Here is a 23,737-nt window from a genome sequence, read left to right on the forward strand (position 1 = left end):
TTATCTGTATATTTTTGTTTCAGAGAGAGAGACATTGAAAATTTCCTGGAGATGAGTCGAAACAAGTTCATTGGATTCACATTAGGGCAGTGAGTATAATAATCTTGATGCTGTTCTCACCTGCATTCTATTATCTACCATTAGCCCCTTTATGTGATGCATTTTCTCCTGTGTAGTGACACCGATACGCTGGTAGGATTACCACGGCCTATTCATGAGAGTGTGAAGATTTTAAAGCAGGTAACAACAAATAATTCCTGTAATTTCATATCTACCAGGTGTATCTGAGAGTAAATTGAATCCGCTTTTTATCTTTGTTGACAACTTTTAAAAGGTGTTTTATAAATGTAATTTTATTCAGTAAAGCCCTGCCAAGAACAGTAATCCATTGCAACCCATCCCATACCTTCTTTATTTAATGAAAGTTGGCAGCCATCTTCTTTTTAGTGTTCCATCTGTTACACACCACTCTGTCTTTTTTTAAGTGGAAATAAACTCTCTAAATCAACATTAACTTAATCCTTATGCTGCTAGCATTAGTAAGTAGATAGTGTTTTTTTATATTTGTTATTGGTTGCAGCAGATTTTCATAATGGATGGCTTTGATATCGCCACTTACAGGATGCTAGGTGCAAGCAAAGTTTAATATACACACAAGGGGTGGCCCCCTGCTAATGCCAAACCTCCCATCCCATCTGCAACACAGGGCTAATTTTTTTTTTTTTTTTTGTGTGCCTCTTGATCTACATTTGCTCCAGTTGATGAGATTACTTTAACTATGGTTTTCACACCCAAGTGGACATGGAGGTCTGTCAGACTTGGTCCTTCCGTTGAGGTGCCATGTGTTCAGCTGATATTTGGATCAACATGGGATCAGGTGTTCGTCTACCCACCTGGAGATACTTTGTTGGATGAAGAACTACAAGTCTCAGATTTGCCTGTGTTGGACGAGTATTCTCCTGATGGGTATGGGTGTATCGGTTTACATCTTTAGCACCCGTCCAGTCCTCTATTTTGGCTGTCTCAGTGTTTTTATACTGTTACTGCTGGCTACTAACTGATCTCTGTTGGCCACCTGACAGTAGGCGCCCCTTGGATGTGTTTTTTAGCTTTATTTGTACCTAGCATCGTCCTGCAAGTGGTGACATCAAGCCCATCAATCATAGATCTGCTGTGTCCTTCAATAAATATGGAAAAGCATTTTAGTACAAAAAGTTAAGCTCTTTCATGTACGGTCCCTTCTACTGTGGATGTGGGTGGCTTGCCTTCTATAGCAGTTGTGGAGCACCTTTTTTCTTTTTCACTCTCTCTTCAACCTCTGGGTTTGGGAGTAGGTTGCAGTCTTTTGTTCCTTCTCAGCTACATGATGCCTTAATATTTAGGATTTCCCTGAGCCCAGCCACCTTGGGTTTTGGGTTCTTAGGGCTGATTCCGCATTTCTGTGGATCGTTGGAAGGAGCGGCCTTCTAGTTTGAGGTCTTGCAGGTAGTGCGGTCCTTTGGTTCCTGGCAGGAGTTTATAGTGTCTATGCTTTTGTTTTTCCTTCTTCCACTCTGCCCTCTGTTTACATGCTGCGGGGAGAGGAGACCGTGACAATGGAAACGGGAACCAATGGCACCACAAAAAAAGGTTACACAGATGAGTTAACTCTCTCTATGCATTATTTTGTGGTTTATGTGTACAGATGTGATGTACTTTACTGTTCTCAAATATGACTGGAGCAAACATATTTGGAGTTTACCTATTTAATCGACATGCCATATGAACATTCATACTGCTCTGTAACCAATAACTGTACTTTCTATAATTTTGTACTTTCCTGTATCTGAAAAGCCAACAAACCTCAATAACTCACTGGGTCCAGTAGGAGGGAGATTGCAGATGTTCCTACTGCATTGGCACAACATTACGCCCAGTGTGTATGGTCAGAGGCTGATAGGCAAAGGCTGTCTTGTAGAGTTTTTTTCCTGCAAGCCTCATTCAAGATTTTCTTCTAACCTCTTGTCTGAGAGACCTTATGAAAGCCTCGGCACTTTTGTCCCTGTTAAGAGAGTTGATTGACCAGCAAGTGTTCGTACCAGTGCCAACAGAGGAGTTCAATCTAGGTTTTATCTCTTAAGTGTTTGTAGTACAGAAACCTTGAGGCAAGTTTTGTCTCCTCCAAATTTCTGGTATACCTGGTGAATTTTGTATATGATCTTGGTGCTTCAAGGCTGTCCAGCTGCAGGTATAGATTGGCAATCTTAAGCATATGGGGATATAACTCCATGAATGCGATTTTTTTTTTTTTTTTTTTTTTTTTAATTTTTTTTTTTCTCTGCCAAGCAGATAACCCGCCGCTTGTTATATTAGCACTGATTGACATACTGCATCTGATTGACTAAATTACTTGACAATGTTCAAATAATACAATTTCAGTTCCCCAATTGTATGAAAATAAAATCCTGGTTTGTGTATTTTATCTGCACACGATTGGATAATCACAAAGTGAATCTTCACATTTTCATTGTGTGAAATTTTTTAAATCCTTTCAGTAAAGTAATTCTGCGATTAAATCCAGGAACAGCAGCAAAATATAGTTTTTAGCATTGGAGGGGCTAGTAGATGGGGAAGATAGTCCAGAGTGAATATTACCAGGCATATTAGTCAGGCATTGTATAAATGGTTACAGTATATGGTGACATTATGCTTGTAAATGCCGTTTTTATATGTGCTTCCAATATCTGTTGAGGCTACATATTTCTATGTTGGCTGCTTCCCTGCATTGTCATGAATAATTGAGGCTAAAGTGTGTTTTGACTCAACAGTGCTCGGCTTTAGATTGCTCTGTGTGGGTTATGTGATGCAACATAACAATGGCACTTTACAACTTTCTTTGTTTCAGCACAAGTATGTTTCAGTTTCTGATGTGCAGATTAAAAAGGAACAAGGGCTGGAACAATGTCCCATGTCGCTGGTAAGAGGATTGTTGTTAATTGATATTACAATTGTAAATGTGTGCCAAATTTCAATTATGTACATCAGGGCTCTCCAAACTGCGGCCCTTTGCTTGACTTAAACTGGCACTTTGGGTGCTATTCATTCTACTGATATGAGACCCTATTCTGTCCACTGACCCCAACAATGGGCCATAGTTCCTGCCACTGACCCCAACAATGGGCCATAGTTCCTGCCACTGACCTCAACAAAGGGGTGCTATTTCTCCTACTGACACCAACAATTCTTCCCCTGAATACCAAAGATGGTGTATGGTTTGTTCCCACTGATGCCAGAAAAAAATGATATTCCCGCTGGCAAGTCCGACCCCCTATCCCCCCCCCCCCACCCCAAATCGAAAGGACCGTAAACTGTTTTTTTTTTTTTTAGAAAGTTTGGAGACCCCCTGATGTACATGATACATCTCAGTTTCAGAGCTCTGAGCCAAGCACCTCCAACTCTGTTGTTCTGAGTCAGGTGTCCCTTAATAGAACAGAGACCTTTTCTGACACACACCGTGCATAGCAAGAAAAAACTGAGGAAGTTCTCAACATGGACTTCCAGATTGGAGGATGAGGATATTGGGGTACCCACAATGTTTGTCAGTTCCTTGATCCAAAAATGTTTAGGTGTTTGTAACAAAAAAAAAAGTATACGACCAAAACATTGATGCTATTCTTATGAACATGGTAGACCTTCCAAACTAAAGGCAGCCAGAGAGTGTTTTAAGAATGGTAAATCCTCAGTTCTATACTAATATACATAGGTCCTTATTGTTCCAACTACTGTGCCATTACTTTTTGGACCACTGTACCTGTACTTGTACTTGTGAAAAACTAATAAAAACAAGTTTCAAAAAAAAAAATATACATAGGTCCTTTCCATGATATTCTCTTATCAAAAACGATATGTTCGGCAGTGGCAGCCTGTCCATTAGGGGAACCGCTCTCCCTAAACCATTCATCCGACCCCTAATCTACATGCAGTGTGCCGGACGCATGGATTTCAATAGGAGCGTTGTGTTTTTTTGTTTTTTTTTTAAGGACATAAGCCTGACGCTCTAACTGGCTTAAAAAAAAGGGTGGGTTTGGGGTGCAGAGCACTGCGCCCTGAGCCCACCCAGATGTGCGAGAATAGCGAATTAATATAATATTGTCTTCCTGATTCTTCTCCTGGCCAATCATGAAGCGGGTCCTGAGAACTAATTGGTCAGGGGGAAATGACTGGTCGCCGCCGTCAGTCTCCCGTGGGGGGTTCACTGATCACCGCCATCCGTCTCCTGCTCCCCCCCCCAAAAAAAATATATTGAGCACCAGCCGTCACTGATGAGCATCCTGTAATGGTATCTAAAAAATAAGTGGTACAGAAAAAGTACACTGTGCTTGTGCCATAGTAGTACCAATCTCATTTACAGCTTGCCTAAACTCAGGAACAAAAATTGTATTTCTATGTCGGACATCGCAGAATTCATAATAATTTTGTTATGCTGTCCCTTTCAGGAATTAATACTTGCCTAATGAAAGGGCATTAATCCCTACCCTAACATGTCCTCTTCCAGCTCTGCACACCTCAGTTTTTGAAGGTAATCATGTGCCTGTGAAGCCTCTGTGAAGATTTTCTCTGTTAAGCCTCATTGTTGGCTCCTCTGGTGGGGAAAAGTATTGGCTTTTCTGGATCAGTCACTTGGTCTTGGGCCAAGAGGGACACTACCCAGCCCACGCTATAGAAGATCAGGAAAAACCTGCAAGGTTGCTGGTTGGCACTGGCTCCTACAGGCAGGCACAATTTGGGTACTTTTGTATTGAATGATTTGCTGGCAGGGTGCTATACATGTACAGAGCAGTGATCCCTTGCAGGAGTAGTTGAGTTCCTAAAGGCCTCTGTGGGTGTGGACACCGTGATGTACAAAGTTTGGGCTTGCAGCGGATGGTGTGTGCCGCCCATGGTATTCTCACCGATCCCCCTTCTCCCCTTTTTTTATTTTGTTTTACAAGATGTTTTACAAGATGGGCCTGCCTCATTCTCCTGCCATGACCCCTTCCTTTTTGCCAGTTGGGACAAGCCTTTGTGGTGCAAGCCATGAAAAACTACTTATGGGGGTGGGATTTGTTACGAGCAGGTGAATTTGAAGATCCCTGCATCAGGTAAGGGGGGGGCCTGCTAAGGTCATCCTGTAATGGCTTTCCACCTGGTCAATTTCGTTCTGACTCCTTGCACTTGGTGTCTCTACTGTTCCCAGGTAGCATTTTACTGGGTACTTTTCTCATCAGCCGTGGCTGGGCTGTGGGACAAGTTGTCAGGTGCTTCGGCCCTGGTAGGTACTGGAGAAAGGAAGCAAGTGAGACTCTGAGGTTCTTGGAAAATAAATTCCTCTCCGAAGTAAAGGTTCCCTATGCTTTTGGCCTATTTGTATTGTTCCTAATATAGCATGTACCGGTACATTTCTTTTTCATTTGTTCTTAGTAAATTTACCTGGTGATCCTGCCAGTTCCCTTTTTGGTTACTTTATCAAATTGACCATACCAAGCATGGAAGAAGGTAATGCTGCACTGTCAGTTTGCTTCCCTGGGATTGCTTCTAGGAGATGCAGGATTCATTGTTGATGCACGACTTGCCTGTATCTTCTGTAGTCAGTAAAGGTGCCACACTTCCCACCTATCCCTGCTAAGCTCATGTCCCTTGAATTGCACCTGGGAGATGCTGTGCATGTGTCCCTGGTAGTCATTTTAGGTGTTCTGCCCTCGTTCTGATTTGAAAGCGGCTCCCAACAGAAGCCCTGCTGTCAAAACTGCAAAGCACACAGATGGGGAATATACTTTTTTACGCTGTGTGTGTGTGTGAAATCACACTGTCTGTCTATTTTAAGATTTACTAAAATCTAGCACTTTCGGCCATAAACAAGTGTAGTATTATGGCCTGGGATGAGGCTCGATGCCAGTGGATGTAGAAAAGTGGTTCACGCTGTAGTCGGCTGGATGAACACACAGGCAGATCACCCTTGCAAATGATGCAGGTTAACGCAAAGAGCAGGGTCTAAGCACTAGCTGGTCTTCACCGAATCTCCTCATGGTGGCGATAGCGGGTCTGGAACAAGCAGAAGTGTAGTCGATGAACAAGCCATAAGGTCGGTGATGAGTAGTAGCTAGATAGTATCAGGCAAATTCGTAGTCCATGAGCAAGCCAAGGGTCGATAACAAGTGGTAGCCAAGATAAGGTCAGCAAGTGGCACAGTGAGAAGAGCCACAGCCGGCTCTGGATCCTGACAGTACTCCCCTGCTTCCAAGATGGCCCCTGAATGTCTTAGGGCCAGGTTTTTGAGGACATTTCCAGTCAATGAACAAGCCAAATGTCGGTAATGAATCCCTTTAGAAATGATTAACCCTTTGGGATTATCTCACCAAAAATGAAATTTTTGTTGCGGTGGATGCCTAAAATCTGACTTGTCATAGTGCAGACTTATGGCAAAATTAGTGAGGTAGACACACAAGCAAAAAAAAGACATTTCTGCAGACGTTTCATACACCAGCTGTGTACAAAACACCTTAAGGTTGTCATATTGCATTTTACAGAAAATGACAGCACTGCAGTTTGAAAAAAGGAAATTTTTAATAACATTCAGTTACAATATGGCTTAACCACTTCATTACCCGCCCATTGTAATAGGACGTCCACAGATGGGATCTCTCATCCTGTGTGGACGTCATATGACGTCTTGGGCTTTGTGGGGGGATATCTGAATGATGCCTGCAGCTAGAGACATCCATTCAGATATCATTCTTTCGTGTCGGCGATTCTGTGCACGATAAGAACGATCATAGCGGCAGTTTCGCCGCTCGATCGTTCTTATAGGCGGCAGGAAGGGACATCCCTCCCGCCGCCATCTGGTTCTTCTCCGGGCTCTCCTGTGCCATCGGGGGCCCGGAGAAAGAATCGTCCGGCGCCGGCTGGGAAGCATAGAGATGCCTCGATGACCGTCGGAGGCCCGGTGTGATGACGTCACGCACGGGTACCCAGAAGTAAACAAAGCCGCGATCTTATGCTTTCCAGCCTGGAGGAGAGATGTGGGGTCTTATTGACCCCGCATCTCTCCATAAAGAGGGACCTGTCAGACACTATTCCTATTACAAGGAATGTAAACATCCCTTGTAATAGGAATAAAAGTGATAAAATAAATGAAAAAAGTGTAAAAATTATATATATATATATTTGTAGTCAGAGTCTTTGAGTATGAACTGTGATGACCCTAACACCCAAGGCCTGAGGTGTGCCTTGGCCTAGCTGGTCGGTATGCCTGAGAAGAGGGCATACCCTGAATGTGAGAATAAGAAAAAGTAGAAAGAGGAAAAAGTGTATATGAAGCTGGGGGAACGGGTGGGTGGGGAACCTGAAATGGCGCCAACACAGGACCCGGCGTGGGAGGAGTCTTAAGTACTCAGCAGACTCCTCCCACAAATACAGGCTAGCCTTCGGCCAGCCTTTACACTTGTAGTCAGAGTCTTTGAGTATGAACTGTGATGACCCTAACACCCAAGGCCTGAGGTGTGCCTTGGCCTAGCTGGTCGGTATGCCTGAGAAGAGGGCAAAAAGACACATGTTTAGGTATAGAAGGGTAGAGAACAAATGGTCCAGTGGCTTAGCGTGTACCTGGAAGGCAACCGTATACGTATCCACTATGACAGGAGAACCCACCGACCCATGACTTTGTGACAGAAGGAACCCCCTATAGAACCTGCGAAACCGCTCAGAACTCAATGACCCAAGAAGATGGATCAAGCCTGATGCCCGAGACAACCCCACCACAAGAATTAACTGCTTGTGACAAGAGGATGCATGGGGGGAAATGGAGCAAGGCCAAGCGGATTGAAATCGTTCAACCGGGCACCGGTGAAGTGGCTCTGTGAAAATCCCCCAACCCCTGGCCTACCCGTGCTGATATGGGGAAGTGAGAGGGTAAGAGCCAAAAAGAACGACTGACAGGAGAGTAAGTGTCAGCTACCTGGAGAAGGCATATAAGGCCAATGCCCTAGGCAATAGCATCATGGCACATGGAAACCAAGCCAAACTCACAGACTTAGGAACATAAACCAGCAAACAAGACAACAGACATGCAACAACAACCACCCCGTCTGCACCTACCTAAGTACGAGAACATGAGCAGACACGTCAAGACCACTGCGCGTGAATGAACCTGAAGACAGCCCCCCCCACCCTGGTGTGAGTGGTAAATGAGCCCGAGTAACCTGCAGCGCAGACACAGGCAATTAACTGAACACTCAGGGCTAGTGTACCCACGGAGCGTGGTGGGTAGTCGTATAGGTGTAAGAATGAACGTGCACGTATGACGTATGGTATACAGGCGAGAAGATTGTGGCCAACAATCATTAAAAACGAAACCTCAGCCCGTATGGATCTGTAGACGTGACAGATCCTGAGATGCGAGTACTAACTAACCCAGGATGCAACATGACAGAGTACAATGACATGACGACCAACGAAACAACCACACCATGACAGACAACGCTATGACTGTCACACTGGGGCAGAAACGACAAACACAGAGACTGGGGCAGAAATGACAGAAACGCAGAGACTGGGGCAGAAATGACAGAAACGCAGAGACTGGGGCAGAAATGACAGAAACGCAGAGACTGGGGCAGAAATGACAGAAACGCAGAGACTGCCAGGAATGACAGAAACGCAGAGACTGCCAGGAATGACAGAAATGCAGAGCCAGAAATGCTAAGTATGAGAATATAACCAAAACGTTGAGACCACTGTACGTGAATGAACATGCTAACAGGCCCCCCCCCCCCCCCTAATGTGTTTAAGAAACGAAACCTCCGCCCGTACGTATCTGTAGACGTGACAGATGCTGAGATGTGAGCACTAGCTAACCAACCCAGGTGCAACGTGGACAAGTACAATGAGACATGGTAACCACAAAGAAGACAACGCTATGACAGACCAACACTGACAGACCTCATGGGGCAGAAACACTATGACAGAAATCGTGGCGCAGAAATGCTATGACAGAAATCGTGGGCCAGAAACGCTATGAAAGAAATCGTGGGCCAGAAACGCTATGAAAGAAATCGTGGGCCAGAAACGCTATGACAGAAATCGTGGGCCAGAAACGCTATAACAGAAATCGTGGGCCAGAAACGCTATACCAGAAATCGTGGGCCAGAAACGCTATACCAGAAATCGTGGGCCAGAAACGCTATAACAGAAATCGTGGGCCAGAAACGCTATAACAGAAATCGTGGGCCAGAAACGCTATAACAGAAATCGTGGGCCAGAAACGCTATAACAGAAATCGTGGGCCAGAAACGCTATGACAGAAGTCGTGGCCCAGAAACGCTATGACAGAAACCGTGGGGCAGAAACGCTATGACAGAAATCATGGGGCAAAAACGCTATGACAGAAATCGTGGGCCAGAAATGGTATGCCAGATAACGTGGGCAGAAATGGTATGCCAGATAACGTGGGCAGAAATGGTATGCCAGATAACGTGGGCAGAAATGGTATGAGAGAAAAATGCTGAGCCTGACACATCGCGGCAAAACTCCTGAGCCTGTAATGCTGAGGCGGAAATACGATGACAGAACCCTGGGGCAGAACGCTAAGGGAGAAACGCTGCGCCTGAACGCTGAATACGCTGATGAGAACATGACTCGCACGAGAAACGCAACCCAAGAGGACCTAACTCGCATGAGAAACATTGTCGCATGACACGCAATCGCATGAGGACACGAGCACGAAAAACGTAATGTATGGAACAACATAATACATGAGAAACGTGGTCGCATGAGAACGCAATCGCATGAAAACGTAATCGCATGAGGACATGAGCATGAAAAACGTAATGCATGAGACAACAAAATGCTTGAGAAACGTGGTCGCATGAGAACGTAACACATGAGAAACATAATCGCATGAGAAACTACCCTGGGAAACATAATCGCATCTGAACTACCATGTGAACTGTAATCGCATAAGAACGTAATCGCGTGAGAACTACCATGTGAACGTAACCGCCTGAGAAGCGTAAACACATGACATGACTCGTGAGAAACGTGATCGCATGAGAACTACCATGCGAAATGTAGCCGCATGAGAACCACCATGCGAACCGTAATCGCATGAGCAACGTAAACACAAGGACACGACTCGTGAAACCAAGATCGCATAAGAACGTGATCGTATGTGAACGTAATTGCACGAGAACCACCATGTGAACGTAATCGCATGAGAAACGTAAACACATGAGGACATGACTCACGAGACACGTAATCGCATGAGAACTACCATGCGAAATGTGGTCGCATGAGAACTACCACGCGAAACGTGATCGCATGAGAAACGTGATCGCATGAGAAGATCGCATGGGAAACGTGATCGCCTGAGAAGATCGCATGGGAAACGTGGTCGCCTGGGAACGTCACCGCATGGGAAACGTCACCGCATGGGAAACACCATGAGAAACGTCATCGCATGAGAAACGTCATCGCATGAGAAACGTCGTCGCATGAGAACGTCGTCGCCTGAGAAACGTAAATACTTGGAAACATGACTAAGCCTGAGAAACGCGACATGAATGCATAAACACGCAGGGACAGAACGCTATGACAGAACCGCAGGGACAGAACGCTATGACAGAACCGCAGGGACAGAACGCTATGACAGAAACGCAGGGACAGAACGCTATGTCTACCAATCACTTAACCACAAAACCTCAGCCTGTACGGGTCTGAAGACGTGACCGACCCTGTAATGTACTAAACTGAGCACCCGTGGAAGGAAACGGCGCACATGAGAACTACCATGCGAACTGTAGTCACATGAGAAACGTGAAACACACAAGGACACGACTCGCATGAGAAACGTGACTGCATGGGAAACGTACACGCATGGGAAACATACACGCATGGGAAACGTGATCGCATGCGAAGATTGCATGGAAAACGTGGCCGCAGCAGACACATGTTGGGAATAAAATGTTGTGGTAACATATTCTTGAGATTGGACACGTTTATGTCTGGCAACTTCAACTTATGTTTAACCATCGCCTAGCAACTGGCGGCTCCCTTCATGCTGGAGGGAGTAATGCAGTGAGCGGGCAGAGGTCCCCCCCCCTCCCCCCGGCATGAACACCGGAGGAAGCGGCTCCCTGTATGCTGGAGGGAGTAATGCAGTGAGCGGGCAGAGGTCCCCCCCCTCCCCCCGGCGTGAACACCGGAGGAAGCGGCGGGCGGCTCCCTGTATGCTGGGGGAAAACAACGGGCGGAGGTCCCCCCCTCCCCCCGATGCAGCCACAGGAGGAAGCGGAGGGCGCAACACACACGCCGGAGGGAGAGACACAGCGACGGAGGTCCCCTCCCCTGGCGTGAACCGATACGCTGGATGGCCAGACGACCTCCTCCCTCTCCAGCGGCGGCACCGTGGGAAGCGGCTCCCTGATGCACTGGAGAGAGAGGGTGGACGGACGGATGGCCCTCCCGCTCCCCCCGCATGAGCGCCGGGAGAAGCAGGCGGGCAGCGGCGGCCCCCACGATGCAGGAGAACCCAGGGAAGAAGGGGGGCGGGCAGGGGGTCCCGCTCTATCTGGAAAGGGTGGATGGATGGACAGACCTCCAGCTGCAGCACCGTGGGAAGCGGGTGGGAGGTTCCCTGATACACTGGAGAGGGTGGTGGAGGATAACCAGACGGGCTTCCCGCAGCCCCCCGGCATGAGCGCCGGGAGAAGCGGGCGGGCAGCCCCCACGATGCTGGTGAAACCCGGGGGTGGGGTGGGCAGGAGGTCCCCCATCGTGCCCAGGAGGGGAACACCTTGCTGCGGCCAAAACCACCGCTGTCTCCACTCCAATGAAGCCCACGAGGCTTCTGCTGCCGCTGCTCTGCCCCTGAAACCTGAAATGGCGCCAACACAGGACCCGGCGTGGGAGGAGTCTTAAGTACTCAGCAGACTCCTCCCACAAATACAGGCTAGCCTTCGGCCAGCCTTTACACATAACGCCCCTGTCCCCAGTAGCTCGCGCTCAGAAGCGAACTCACACGCAAGTCCCGCCCACATATGAAAAACGCCATTTAAACATATGTGAGGTATCGCCGCGTGCGTTGGAGTGCCAGCAACAATTCTAGCACTAGACCTCCTCTGTAACTCTGGTAACCTGTAATAACTTTTAAAGCGTCGCCTATGGAGATTTTTAAGTACCGAAGTTTGGCGCCATTCCATGAGTGTGCGCAGTTTTAAAGCGTGACATATTCACTTGGCGTAACATCTTTCATATTTTACCAAAAAATTGGGCTAACTTTACTGCTTTATTTTTTAATTTGTGAAACCATTTCCCCCCCCCCCCCCCCAAAAAAAATGAAAAATTATTGCGCAAATACTGTGCAAGATAAAAAGTTGCGATGACAGTCATTTTATTCCCCAGGGTGTCTGCTAAAAAAAATATATATAATGTTTGGGGGTTCTGAGTAATTTTGTAGCGAAAGAATGATTTGTACAGTACATGTAGGAGAGAAGTGCCAGAATAGGCCCGGTATTGAGGTGGGTATAAGCCCGGTATTGAAGTGGTTAAAGGGGGGGGACTGCGTAATGAGCATATTATAACTCATATGTCCAACAGTAGCAATTTAAATGTGGGATACAACACAAATAACAATGGAAAGTGTTTAGGTTTGACCTCATATTATATGGCTTTGGTAAATCCTAAAGGAAAGTTGTACAAGAAAATTGTATAAAGGTTGTATAGTGTGTAGCCAGCTTTAGACTTCCACGGTTTACATGCTTTCATGAAGACTCTTAAAGTACACTTCATTCATGTAGTTGTCTCTAAAATTGTACTAATGCTAAAGGGATTTAAATTTCGAATGACTTTTTTTCTTTTGAGCATCGCTTGCTGGAAGGATATCATTTGATATGACAAGTAGAACAGTCTTCCTTTTTAATGTAATTGTTAAACACTACACAAATGATCTTGCTTGAATTTTTCAGGGAGAGGAGGAGGTGGAGGAGACTGCAACAGAATGTCTATATAAAGCCATGTTGTTTAACATACCTCAATACATGGTAAGTTACCCAACTTGGGTCAGTGACCCAAAATAATTTTTGTATATTTTGCCTTCAGCTCATTTAGTTTTGGTGTAGAAAGTCTAGCTGAAACTATAAATACACAACAATGTTAAATGATTGACATTTTAGACCACTAAAGAGTTGATGGGGCTTAATGGGAAGGTGTGGGACTGTATATGGTGCTGCTTTGGTAGAAAGGAGGAATGTCCTAATTTAGGTGACCTTTTTATTCTGTATAGTAAAGTATAGTTTCACTGTCAAATGACAGAGAGTCAGAACTACCATGTGTACAAAGATATTTGGTTGCCGAGCGATTTTTTTTTTTTTTTTTCCGTTCTTCCCCCCCTATCTGAGCATGAATTTATCCTTTATTAATTTTGGGAAATCATTTGGTTAATGTATGGAGAGAATATTTATTTGTTGTCTTTTATATTGCTTAATGTTGTATTAAGCTTGGCCACACAGGTTTAAATCTGATAGTACTTGATATCATAATCTTCTTTAATTTCTCCAGCAGCTATGCAGTGCAAAGGCCTACATATAGAGCCCATTTAGTTGTATTTGCGTAATCTCTCTTGCTACGCAGTTGTTGTTAAATTGAAGCCATTGTACAGTCAGATTATAATAGGTGTAGGCATCTTTGGATTGATATACAGTGGAACCATGGATTACGAGCATAATCCGTTCCAGGAGAATGCTCGTAATCCAAAATACTCGCATATCGAAGCAAGTTTCCCCATTGGAGTCAATAGGAACGAAAATAATTTGTTCCGCATTGATTTTAATGGCATGCAATACCGCATGCAGCCAGAGGTTAAAGGCGCAGGAAGGCCTTGGAAACGTCCGGAAAGGCCAGAGGACACCTCGGAATGACTCCGTTCCCGAGGTCAGCCGAGCTGTCGTATGGCCTTTCCGTGCATTTCCGCTCGGCTTCGGCACCCCCCCACCATCTCAGGCCAAACGCAGTACTGCACAACGCTTTGGCCTGAATCCTGCTCTTTTTGCAAGACAACACCCGCAAACTGAGTTAGGAATTTTTAAAATGTAGTGCTCGTATTGCGAAAACGCTTGTTAACTGCGTTACTGGCAATCCAAGGTTCCACTGTATTACATTTCCTTGTGTAAAATAAAATGTTGATGTTGCTTAATGTTTCCAGTTGACAGATAATCTAACTTTTCAGTATTCAAAGTATATGTCAGGCACTAAGCAGCATGCTATCAATATGAAACAATGTGGTCTGGATTTAATCAGACCTTTGCAACTATAATCATTCCATTGTGTTTCTTGGAAACTTTGAGCCGTATGAGTTTCTCATCTGAAATGGAATGATAAAAAAATCATTAAGACTTCTATTTGATAACTTATTCCATAACTGATAATGGATTGGACATGTTTATCTCTGTTTAGGGGTTACTATGAGACATGCTCTAGAATAATAAGTGCTGTATATGTGACCTGTTATATGTAAGTTTGTGTCTGTTTTGGCAGATTGCCTTGTTGAAGATACTTCTGGCAGCTGCTCCAACTTCCAAAGCCAAGACCGACTCCATTAATATTCTGGCTGATGTTTTGCCTGAGGAAATGCCGTGAGTAGTAGCGAAGTGGGGTAAAGTGATCAGCTGAAAGTAGTTGTCAGCAATGATCTAGTTAATAAATCTTGGTAAATACATACAGCCAAGCCTTATAGTGCATTGCTTAGACTGGGGGGAGTTCAAATTCCTTTGGTAATGTGGCGTTACATACCATTGGTGGAAAGTCAATTAGCAGATTAGCTAAAACTTTTGGGCTTTCTTCTGTACATGAGCTGCCTGGCAACCTATAGAGCAAGCACTCTAAAAAGCCAAGTCATTGTGTTAGGAAAACAAACCACAGTTGTCTTGGCTGAGCTGTAGTTCATTTTTTTTTTTTTTTTTTTTTTCCTGCTTCCCCCCCTTCCCCAATATTGACTGGTATAGCCGTCAGTGACCATTTTGTATGAAAATTGGCAGACTATGCTTTCTATTCACAGTATTGTATAGATAGATATATATATATATATATATATATATATATATATATATATATATATATATATATATATATATATATATATATATATATATATATATATATATATATATATATATATATATATATATATGTATCTATGTATGTGTGTGTATGTATAAACGTGTTTTTAAAAGGGAACGTTGTTTTACTGTAAAAGAGTATAAGGCCCCTTTCACACAGGGTGGATCCACTCGGCGGAAGATTGCTCTGTTGATCTCCACTGAGCCGGAGGATGACAGGTCTGTCTCTGCTCACTAAGCAGGGAGGGACCTGTCAGAGCCCTGCTGATTTCTATGGGGAGATCGGACAAAAACGGAGCATGTCCCTTTTCATCAGATCTCATCCGATCCGCCAGACAGACAGGTGAATGTATCGCCATACATCTGTCTTGGTCCGCTGACACCTGCCTGCCCATAGAAGTCAATGGGTGGCCCGCTCGGATCCGCCAGGAACACGGACAGGCAGATCCGAGTGGGTTTATCATGTGAAAGGGGCCTAAAGTATACATTTTATTAAAGTCTCATTTAAAGTGACACCAAAAGCATCCCAACGTCATTTGCAAATAAGAAATTGGGGTTTTCTTTCTTGCGTTTTTTTTATTTTATTTTTTTCTTATGGAATACAAAAGTCAAAACGACAGAAAAATTTGAGATAACTTCCCCCGCCCCTGCGTATTTTTTAACTGCCTTAATAAGGAGTTTAATAATTTATTGTATTTAATTTTATTTTTAATATTGTAGACTTGTATGGTTAGATGTGCATAAGATATCCGTTAGATCATGGGTGCTCAACCTGTGGCTCTCCAGCTGTTGCAAAACTACAATTCCCATAATGCCTCAGCCTTTGGGAGACATGCTTGTACCTGTCAGCGGCTTGCAATGCCTCATGGGAATTGTAGTTCCGCAACAGCTGGAGAGCCACAGGTTGAGCACCCATGCGTTAGATCATACATGAATAAAATTGTAGAATACAATGAAGCAATACATTTTTACAATGTATTTACTTAATGATGATGCTTGTAGACTATCTGCATGTGTCCTTTTACACAGGGGCACCTGAATTTTGCCAACCACCCCTGCTGTGTAATACAAAGCAATTCCCGGCTGTCGATTTGACAGTGTGTAATGACACCAGAGAGAGAGAGAGAGAGAGAGAGAGAGAGAGAGTGGTGGCAGGGACAAATGGAACAGAAGGTGCTTCCTAAAAACTGAAATTTTAGGCGATTTTTATCTCTTGCATTCAAAATCCTCAAGTGGTTAAACACAAATTATTTAAAATCTTGTCAACTGTGGATGCCCCTTGTCACCACTGCTCTATGCTCTGGCAGCAGAGCCACTCGCAATCGCCATAGGATCGCACTCATGTATAGGGGGGGTGGTGGAGAAAATCGGCACATACGCAGATACCCTGCTGTACCTAGATGATTCAAATAACTCTCTTCCACTAACATTAGCTTTGATAGAACACTTCGGCGTATTCTTTGGTCTCCGGATCAACTGGGACAAATCCCAGATACTCCCTCTTGACAGCTCTCCACCATCAAGAGACAGGGCCCTTCTCCCACTGCAGAGGGTTGCTGAAATGAAATACCTAGGAATTCGGACCACTCGCGATCCGGCAGACTATATGCCACTAAATATCACACCACTGTATGAAATGCTGAAGCAAAAGACCCAGGCCTAGGCTCGCCTCCCGTTGGGAGTTATGGGCCGTATAAACCTTGTAAAAATTGTTTTATTACGCAAAATACTATACATGGTCTGGCACTCTCTGGTATATCTTGTGCTTTGGCATTTTAAAACACTGGAAGCTCTCCTTAAGCCGTTCATTTGGGGTGCCGCTAGACACAAACTCCCGTGGCACATTTTGACGAACCCCACTGATCTTGCCGGACTGGCGCTTCCTGACTTCAATGCCTACTATCTAGCTACTCAACTATCACAGATATTCCACATAGATAAAGTGGACAGGGGCAGGTTTCTCCGCTTTCTCTCCCCTACATGGACGCAGCCAACAGCGAACCCACTAGTGGCGATAGCGGGTGGGGCGGGAGCAGAGGGGCCACTGATAGACCACCGGACATTGCTGTACCACTACAAAAAGATATGGAGCGTGACTTTGGACAGGCTCCACATTACATCTCCACATGGTTACACCTCCTTGTGGCATAACACAGCCCTGCCCAAGTTCAACCTCATCCAGGACAGCAAGGTGTGGAGCTCTAGGGGGATATACTACCTGTCTCACATCACCCGAGATGGGAAACTAAAGTACTTTGATAGCCTTAAAACCAAATACGATCTGCCTGACCGCATGTTCTTCAGATATGTTCAACTGCGCCATGCCTTTCGCACCCAGTATCCCTAAGATGATCTTTCTTTAGCTGTCAACCCCTTATTGGCAGCAATAAAATACCCTGACCCTAAAAGGTTGATTTCCCAGTTTCACGCTATGTTAACACTCCCGAAGGCGACCACGTCGGCCTATGCCTTAAAGTCAAGATGGGAGGGGGAAGTGGGCCCATTGGAAGACGATGAGTGGAGTGATGCCCTTGACACTTGTAAATTAGTATCCCCTAAACTCTTGGACCGCCTCACACAAATCTTTATCATTCATAGGGCTTACCTTACACCACTCAGAGTTTCTTGGTACAAGAGTAACCACCCTGCTACCTGTCCAATGTGCGGTCAAGCTCTGGGCACCTTTTTTCATTTACTTTGGCGATGTCCCAAAATTCAGGCATTCTGGGTGCAGGTGGTGAGGTTCCTGCACGACACAATGGGCTCCCCCATCACACTTCAGCCAAAGCCGTGCCTTCTAGGCATCTTCCCAGACGCAGAGCTCAACAAATTTCTTACAGTTTTTCTACATGAAACACTTTTTACGGCACGGAAGGTCATAGCCAGGGTCTGGATGAGACCCGATCCACCAGAATTTTCCCACTGGATAGCAGATGTCAATGTTTTACCATACAAGAAATTGGTGTAATCCCATAGGGCAGTGGTTCTCAACCTGGGGGTCGGGACCCCCTCGGGGGTCGAATGACTATTTGCCAGGGGTCACCGAATCCTGGGCTGTTGCTGAAGCCCGCGTTGGTCTCCCAGTCTTTTCGCGGCTGTCCCTGGAGCCCACGGCCGCCCACTCAGCCTCTTTGCAGCCGCCCATTCAGTTCACAGGTAGGCTGGGGGGCAGAGATTGGAGGTCAGCTGACTGGTGAATAAAAGTCACTGCTACGAGACACCACAAAGTCAGAGACACGGTGAAGTCGGAGACACAGTGAGAGGGGAAGGAACAAAGAAAAAGGAAGAGTAATAAGAAAGCTGGCTAGAGAGGGAATGGGGGGGAGGGGGAGACAAGAAATTTGCATAACGAGAGATGAAAGGGAAAGAAAGGAGAACAAAGAGAGTGGTATATCCTAAAATGTACCATACAGGGTTTTAATACTGTACAAGTGGAAGGGTCTCAGGGAGCGCTAAATGTCCGTGGGTTAGGGGCGCAAAGTACTTGTCTTGCCTTGGGTCCCGACAACCCACGCTATGCAAATAATTTTACTGTTAGGGGTCCCACAACTTGGGAAATTTTTATCAAGGGGTCACGGCACTAGAAAGGTTGAGAACCACTGCCATAGGGGCTACCCATCAAAATATAACAAGATATGGGACAAATGGCCTAAAAAACCTGCATATAAGAGGGGCGACTCCTGGTCTCGCCCTCAGGCCCCTGGGTAGTCTCTGGGGCCGATGAGTACCGGGGGATTGGAGTGGCCGCAACGCACCATGTTTACTGTTTGATGCGACCAACTGTAAATGGTACTGATACATCAGATTCACAACTATGCATACACTGATAGGAGATGATGCTGTATACGTATTGCGAAAGATGCCGCTTAATGTCTATCGTGACAACATGTATGTATTTATTTTTTTTTTTTTGCTCAATAAAAGCATTTGTTAAAAAAAAAAAAAAAATCTTGTCAACTGTACCACTTTATGACCAAAGGCCTTTGAAACCGGAAACATGATGGTTAGAAAGCTGTTTTTTTTTATATTTTTTCCATGACGGTACAGAAATGGTGTGTGTTTGATGATCACACAGTTGAGACAGATTTTTTGAGCAGCATTTAGTGAATACTGCTTTATGAAATGAGTGTCATCCACTGTAAACTGCAGCTTCTGGCTCCCAGACAGAGAATGTAGTAGTGTCACTGACATGATCGTTAATGTCAGTAAAGGGTGTGTATAAATGGGTAGACACGTGCTTACTCCCCGGAACTTTAAGGCCAGGTAATGGTGTATATTTCAGCAGTCAGGTGCAGGATGAGATTAAAATTGTGCAAAACGAGCAACAACCTATTACTGGCAATTTTTAAATAATCATTGACTGGTGGGTGGAGTTTTTAATTATTTAATTTTTTTTTTACTTCAAAAAATGGCGGTCATCCACATGAGCAAGTAATTGTTCAATGGAACAAGTCCTTAAGCTCTGCTTAAAGTATGTGCTTTGTGCAGTGAAATTGGTAACCTATACTGTGGCAGTAGATGTAGTGATGTTACACATTTTACATTAAATATTGGAACTATTTTAAAGTGTTACTAAACCCAGCACCCTGCATTCACTATATCTGGTCTCTCACAGTACACACAACATTGAAATGCAACAGTTAAACTGCCAAATACCTTCTTTTTTTTTTCATCAGCAGTATATAGCAGTCTTGTGACTTTTATCCGTGTCTAGTTAAACATTGTAGAAGTTTTCATTCTGAATGAATGAATGAATGAATGAAAAACTTATATAGCGCGGCACATGCGAACTGAATCGCCTCTGGGCGCTTGATGTTTCGTGTCTCATGACATCAAAAGAGCAGAGTTTTAATCTGTCTTCTGAAAGTCAGGTGGTTTTCCTCCAACCGAACGCTGGTTGGTAAAGCGTTCCATAGTCTCGGACCTTGAAAAGCAAACCTTCTTTCTCCTTTGGACTTGTATTTGGTTTTTGGCACCTTGACCAGATTTTGGTCAGTGGATCGCAGAACGCGATTAGAATTGTGAGGTTCTATCTTGTCGCAAAGATATTGCGGCGCCTTCCCATGGATGCACTTATGTGTCAGGCAGAGTGCTTTAAATACAATTCTGTCTTTTACTGGCAACCAGTGAAGGGTTCTCAGCGAAGGTGAGATTGATTCCCATGTCCTTTTCCCAGTCACCAGTCTGGCGGCCGTATTCTGTACGACTTGCAGACGAGCGATTTGGTACTTTGGGAGCCCGAGGTAAAGGGCATTTGCATAGTCCAGTCTGGAATTCACGATTGTTCCCACCACGACTGCTACGTCTTCTTTGGGGAAAATGGAATAAGTCTGCGTAGTAGGCGCAACAAATGGTGCGATCCGCTGACTACTGACCCTATTTGTGCGTCCATTGTCATGAAGGCGTCAAAAATGACTCCTAGACTTTTGACTTTGGAGCTAGGGGTGATGATTTGGCCCAGAATGGGCGGCGGTGTCCAGGTTGTTGCCAGTTGACTCTTTCGGCTGGCGTGAAACATAAGAAGTTCTGTTTTGGCACTGTTGAGTTTAGGATAACTCTTAGTCATCCAGTTTTCTATCGAAGAGAGACATTTCTCTAAACTGAGATGATGATCCTTTTTGTTGCAGATGCGAAAATACAATTGTGTATCGTCTGCATAAGAGTGATAAAGTAGTTCTTGGCTACTGATATCAAAGAGAGGGCGAAGATAGATGTTGAACAGTACCGGTGACAGGGGGGATCCTTGGGGGACTCCACATGGCACCGTGCGTTTTTCCGACGTGAAAGATCCCAGTTTCACTGTGATCGGTTTTCAAGAAAGGAGGAAAACCATGGTTAATCACCTTCTGCGATTCTGGCTACCTCGGCCAGTCGCATCAGTAACATTTTGTGGTCTACTGTGTCAAAGGCTGCGCTTAGGTCCAGCAGAACCAGGAGACAGGATTCTCCCTCGTCTGCGGCCTCGAGGGCATCGTCCCATATTTTGAGTAAGGCCGTTTCTGTCCCGTGTCCGGGACGGAAACCTGATTGAAATGGATCGAGTATATTGTGGGTATCCAGATGCTGTTGCAGCTGTTGTACCACTATTTTCTCCATTATCTTGGAGAGAATATTTAGGCCTGTTATGGGGCGGCTGTGAGTTGGGTCCTTGGGATCCAAGTTAGGTTTTTTCAAGATGGGCTGGATTGTGCCCTCTTTCAGCAGGGATGGCACTATGCCTTCCTTAAATGACTGATTTATAAGCTGTGTGATGGAAGACGCCAGAATGTCAGCGCATTCCTTCAGCAGCTTGGTGGGAATGATGTCATTGGGTGCTGTGCTGTTCCGCAACGCACCAATGATATTTTTGGTGGTATCGATGGAGATGGGTTCCAGAGTGAACTTAGTTGATTGTAGAAGGTTTCTGTTGGTGTTTTGTAGTTGATTGAAGAGGGGGCTGAGGGGGGTATTATTTTGCAGAATACTTACCCGGATTCTTTCGATTTTGTCGATGAAGAAATCCGATAGTTCATTACAGAACTCTTGGGTGTCTGAATTGGGGACTTCAAGACATCCCGGATTCATGGTCTGGGTGACCATCTTGAATAGTTCTCGGGGGCGGTTCATGGCGCTGTTAATCGTCATAGAAAAATGATGTTTCTTGGCTTTGAAGATTTCTTTATGATATTGTGTTGTTATTGCCTTGTAGATGATGAGGTGATCTTCTGAAGGGCTTCTTTTCCAGGCGGCTTCTGCGCTCTTGCTTCAGTAGGGACAGCTGGTTGTTGAACCAGCCGGACTTTTTTTTCCGGATGCGGACTTTGCGTTTCGGTGCTACTAAGTCGGCTGATTGTAGCAGAGCTGCATTTATGGCATCCAGTGTATCTGAGGCTGTTAACTGAGGATGAATAGTTTCGATTCGGTTTCCCAAGGTAGATTTGAAGAGTTCCGAATGGAGCTTCTTCTGAGATCTAGCCCAGTGTATTGTCACCGGCTTGGGTGCTTTTATAACTGGTGGAATTTTGGAAATTATGAAACTAATTGCATGGTGGTCTGTCCATGGCAAAGGTTCATTTCCCAAAATGTTTATTTTCAGATTTTGTCTGAAAATTAGGTCGAGTGTGTGACCTGAAGCATGCGTGGGTCCGCATATAAGTTGCTGTAGTCCTAATCCTTCCAGGTGATCGATGCAGGCATCCGCAATGGGATCCTGTGAGGAGTTGGCCCACAGATTGAAGTCCCCGAGCAGCAAAAGATGTTTGCTGTTAAGGGTATAAGTGGATATAAACTCCGTTAATGATGGTAGAAGCTGCGATTTTGGCCCAGGTGGCCTATAGCAGAGGAGAATGTGAACAGTCTCCTTTGGGTTAGTTTAAAGTTGAAGAGTAAGGGTTTCCATAAATGGAAGAGGATTTTGAAGGACCGGCTTAGTGATTGCAATATGAAACTTATGGATCACCGCCAGGCCTCCTCCTCTTTGCCCTATTCTGTTTTCCGTTATAATTCGATAATTTTCTGGCACTAATTCTCCAAGAATGGTGTTGCAGTCGTCTGAAAGCCAGCTTTCTGTGATAAAGAGGCAGTCTAGATCGTTTTGTAGTAAGAAATCGTGGATTTCTGATCGGTGTTTTACTGCCGATCTTGTGTTGATCAAAGCACATGATATGTGCTTGAGCTGGGTTAAATGGTTGAAATTTTTGATGGTTGATCGAATCTCAAAAGTTGGTCTATTTTTAAGGCCTTTTTGGTGACGGCTGGTAATACTGTTGCGAATTGTTCTTAGACCACAAATCGTTTCTGCAGAGTATCGCAGTTTAACCATTGTTGCCAGTCACCGGGGGGGGGGGGGATTAATTGCAATAGAGGGAAGATTCGCTGAATCCTCTCGCTCGGCCTTGGTCCAGAGGAAGGCAAAAAAAACCCTGGCAGTGCTAAGCCAATTTGCTGCCGCAGGGAAAAAAATTCCTTCCTGATCCCTGAAAGGCGATCGGACGAAACCCTGGATCAAGTACTGTTTGGAATGGGGGGGGAAGAAGGGTGTCACTGTAGCTGAGGAGTACCAAGATGGCCGCCGACCGGGCCACAGGCCTCAGGTTTGGGGGCCGTTTGGCTTGGTGGGTATGAGCTGGTTGTTAATCCAGGGGAGGATGGGATCCTCCAGGGATAGGGGGGTGATCCCTGACAATTCCAGGAAAATTTTCAGGCTGTCAGTGCTCCTTTTTGCGGCGCGCCGCTAGGCCGCGGCTGAAGCCGCGGTCTTTCCTAATTGCGGCGGCCGCAAATAAGGCCTGGTCTGGCGCGGATGCGGGAAAGAGCCGCAGATCGCCAGAAAAAAAGCGCTGCTATGCGCGGCGGATGGCCGGGGTGATTATGGGTGACTGATTGGGGTGCATGCGGCTCTAAGAGAAGGTAAACAGCCGCAATTTGGATCGCTGGAGTGGCTGTCCTGAAAAGGACGGTCACTAGTGATTCCTGGGGGTGGAAAGATGGCCCTGAAAGACGGGGTCTTGCCTGAAGAGAGGGGCCCACGAAGGGAAGGAAGGAGCCGGTCCTATGGGCTGCAAGTTGATTCATGCAGCAAAGATTGTAGGTGCCTGCCTGTCTGCGGTGTCTAGCTGGCTATCTGTCTGGTC

General features: G+C 45.3%; 1 protein-coding gene across 1 annotated transcript in view; it reads left to right on the forward strand.

Moving 5' to 3' along the window:
• STRIP2 (striatin interacting protein 2) overlaps positions 1-23,737 on the forward strand; it is a 90,976-nt gene that overhangs the window by 48,791 nt on the left and 18,448 nt on the right. The window contains exons 11-15 of the mRNA XM_040343247.1: positions 24-89; positions 177-240; positions 2,885-2,956; positions 12,978-13,052; positions 14,545-14,642. Of these exons, the coding sequence (XP_040199181.1) occupies positions 24-89; positions 177-240; positions 2,885-2,956; positions 12,978-13,052; positions 14,545-14,642 (375 nt within the window). The remainder of the gene's footprint in view (positions 1-23; positions 90-176; positions 241-2,884; positions 2,957-12,977; positions 13,053-14,544; positions 14,643-23,737) is intronic.

The sequence above is a fragment of the Rana temporaria genome, chromosome 3 (assembly GCF_905171775.1).
Source record: "Rana temporaria chromosome 3, aRanTem1.1, whole genome shotgun sequence".
Classification (NCBI taxonomy): domain Eukaryota; kingdom Metazoa; phylum Chordata; class Amphibia; order Anura; family Ranidae; genus Rana; species Rana temporaria.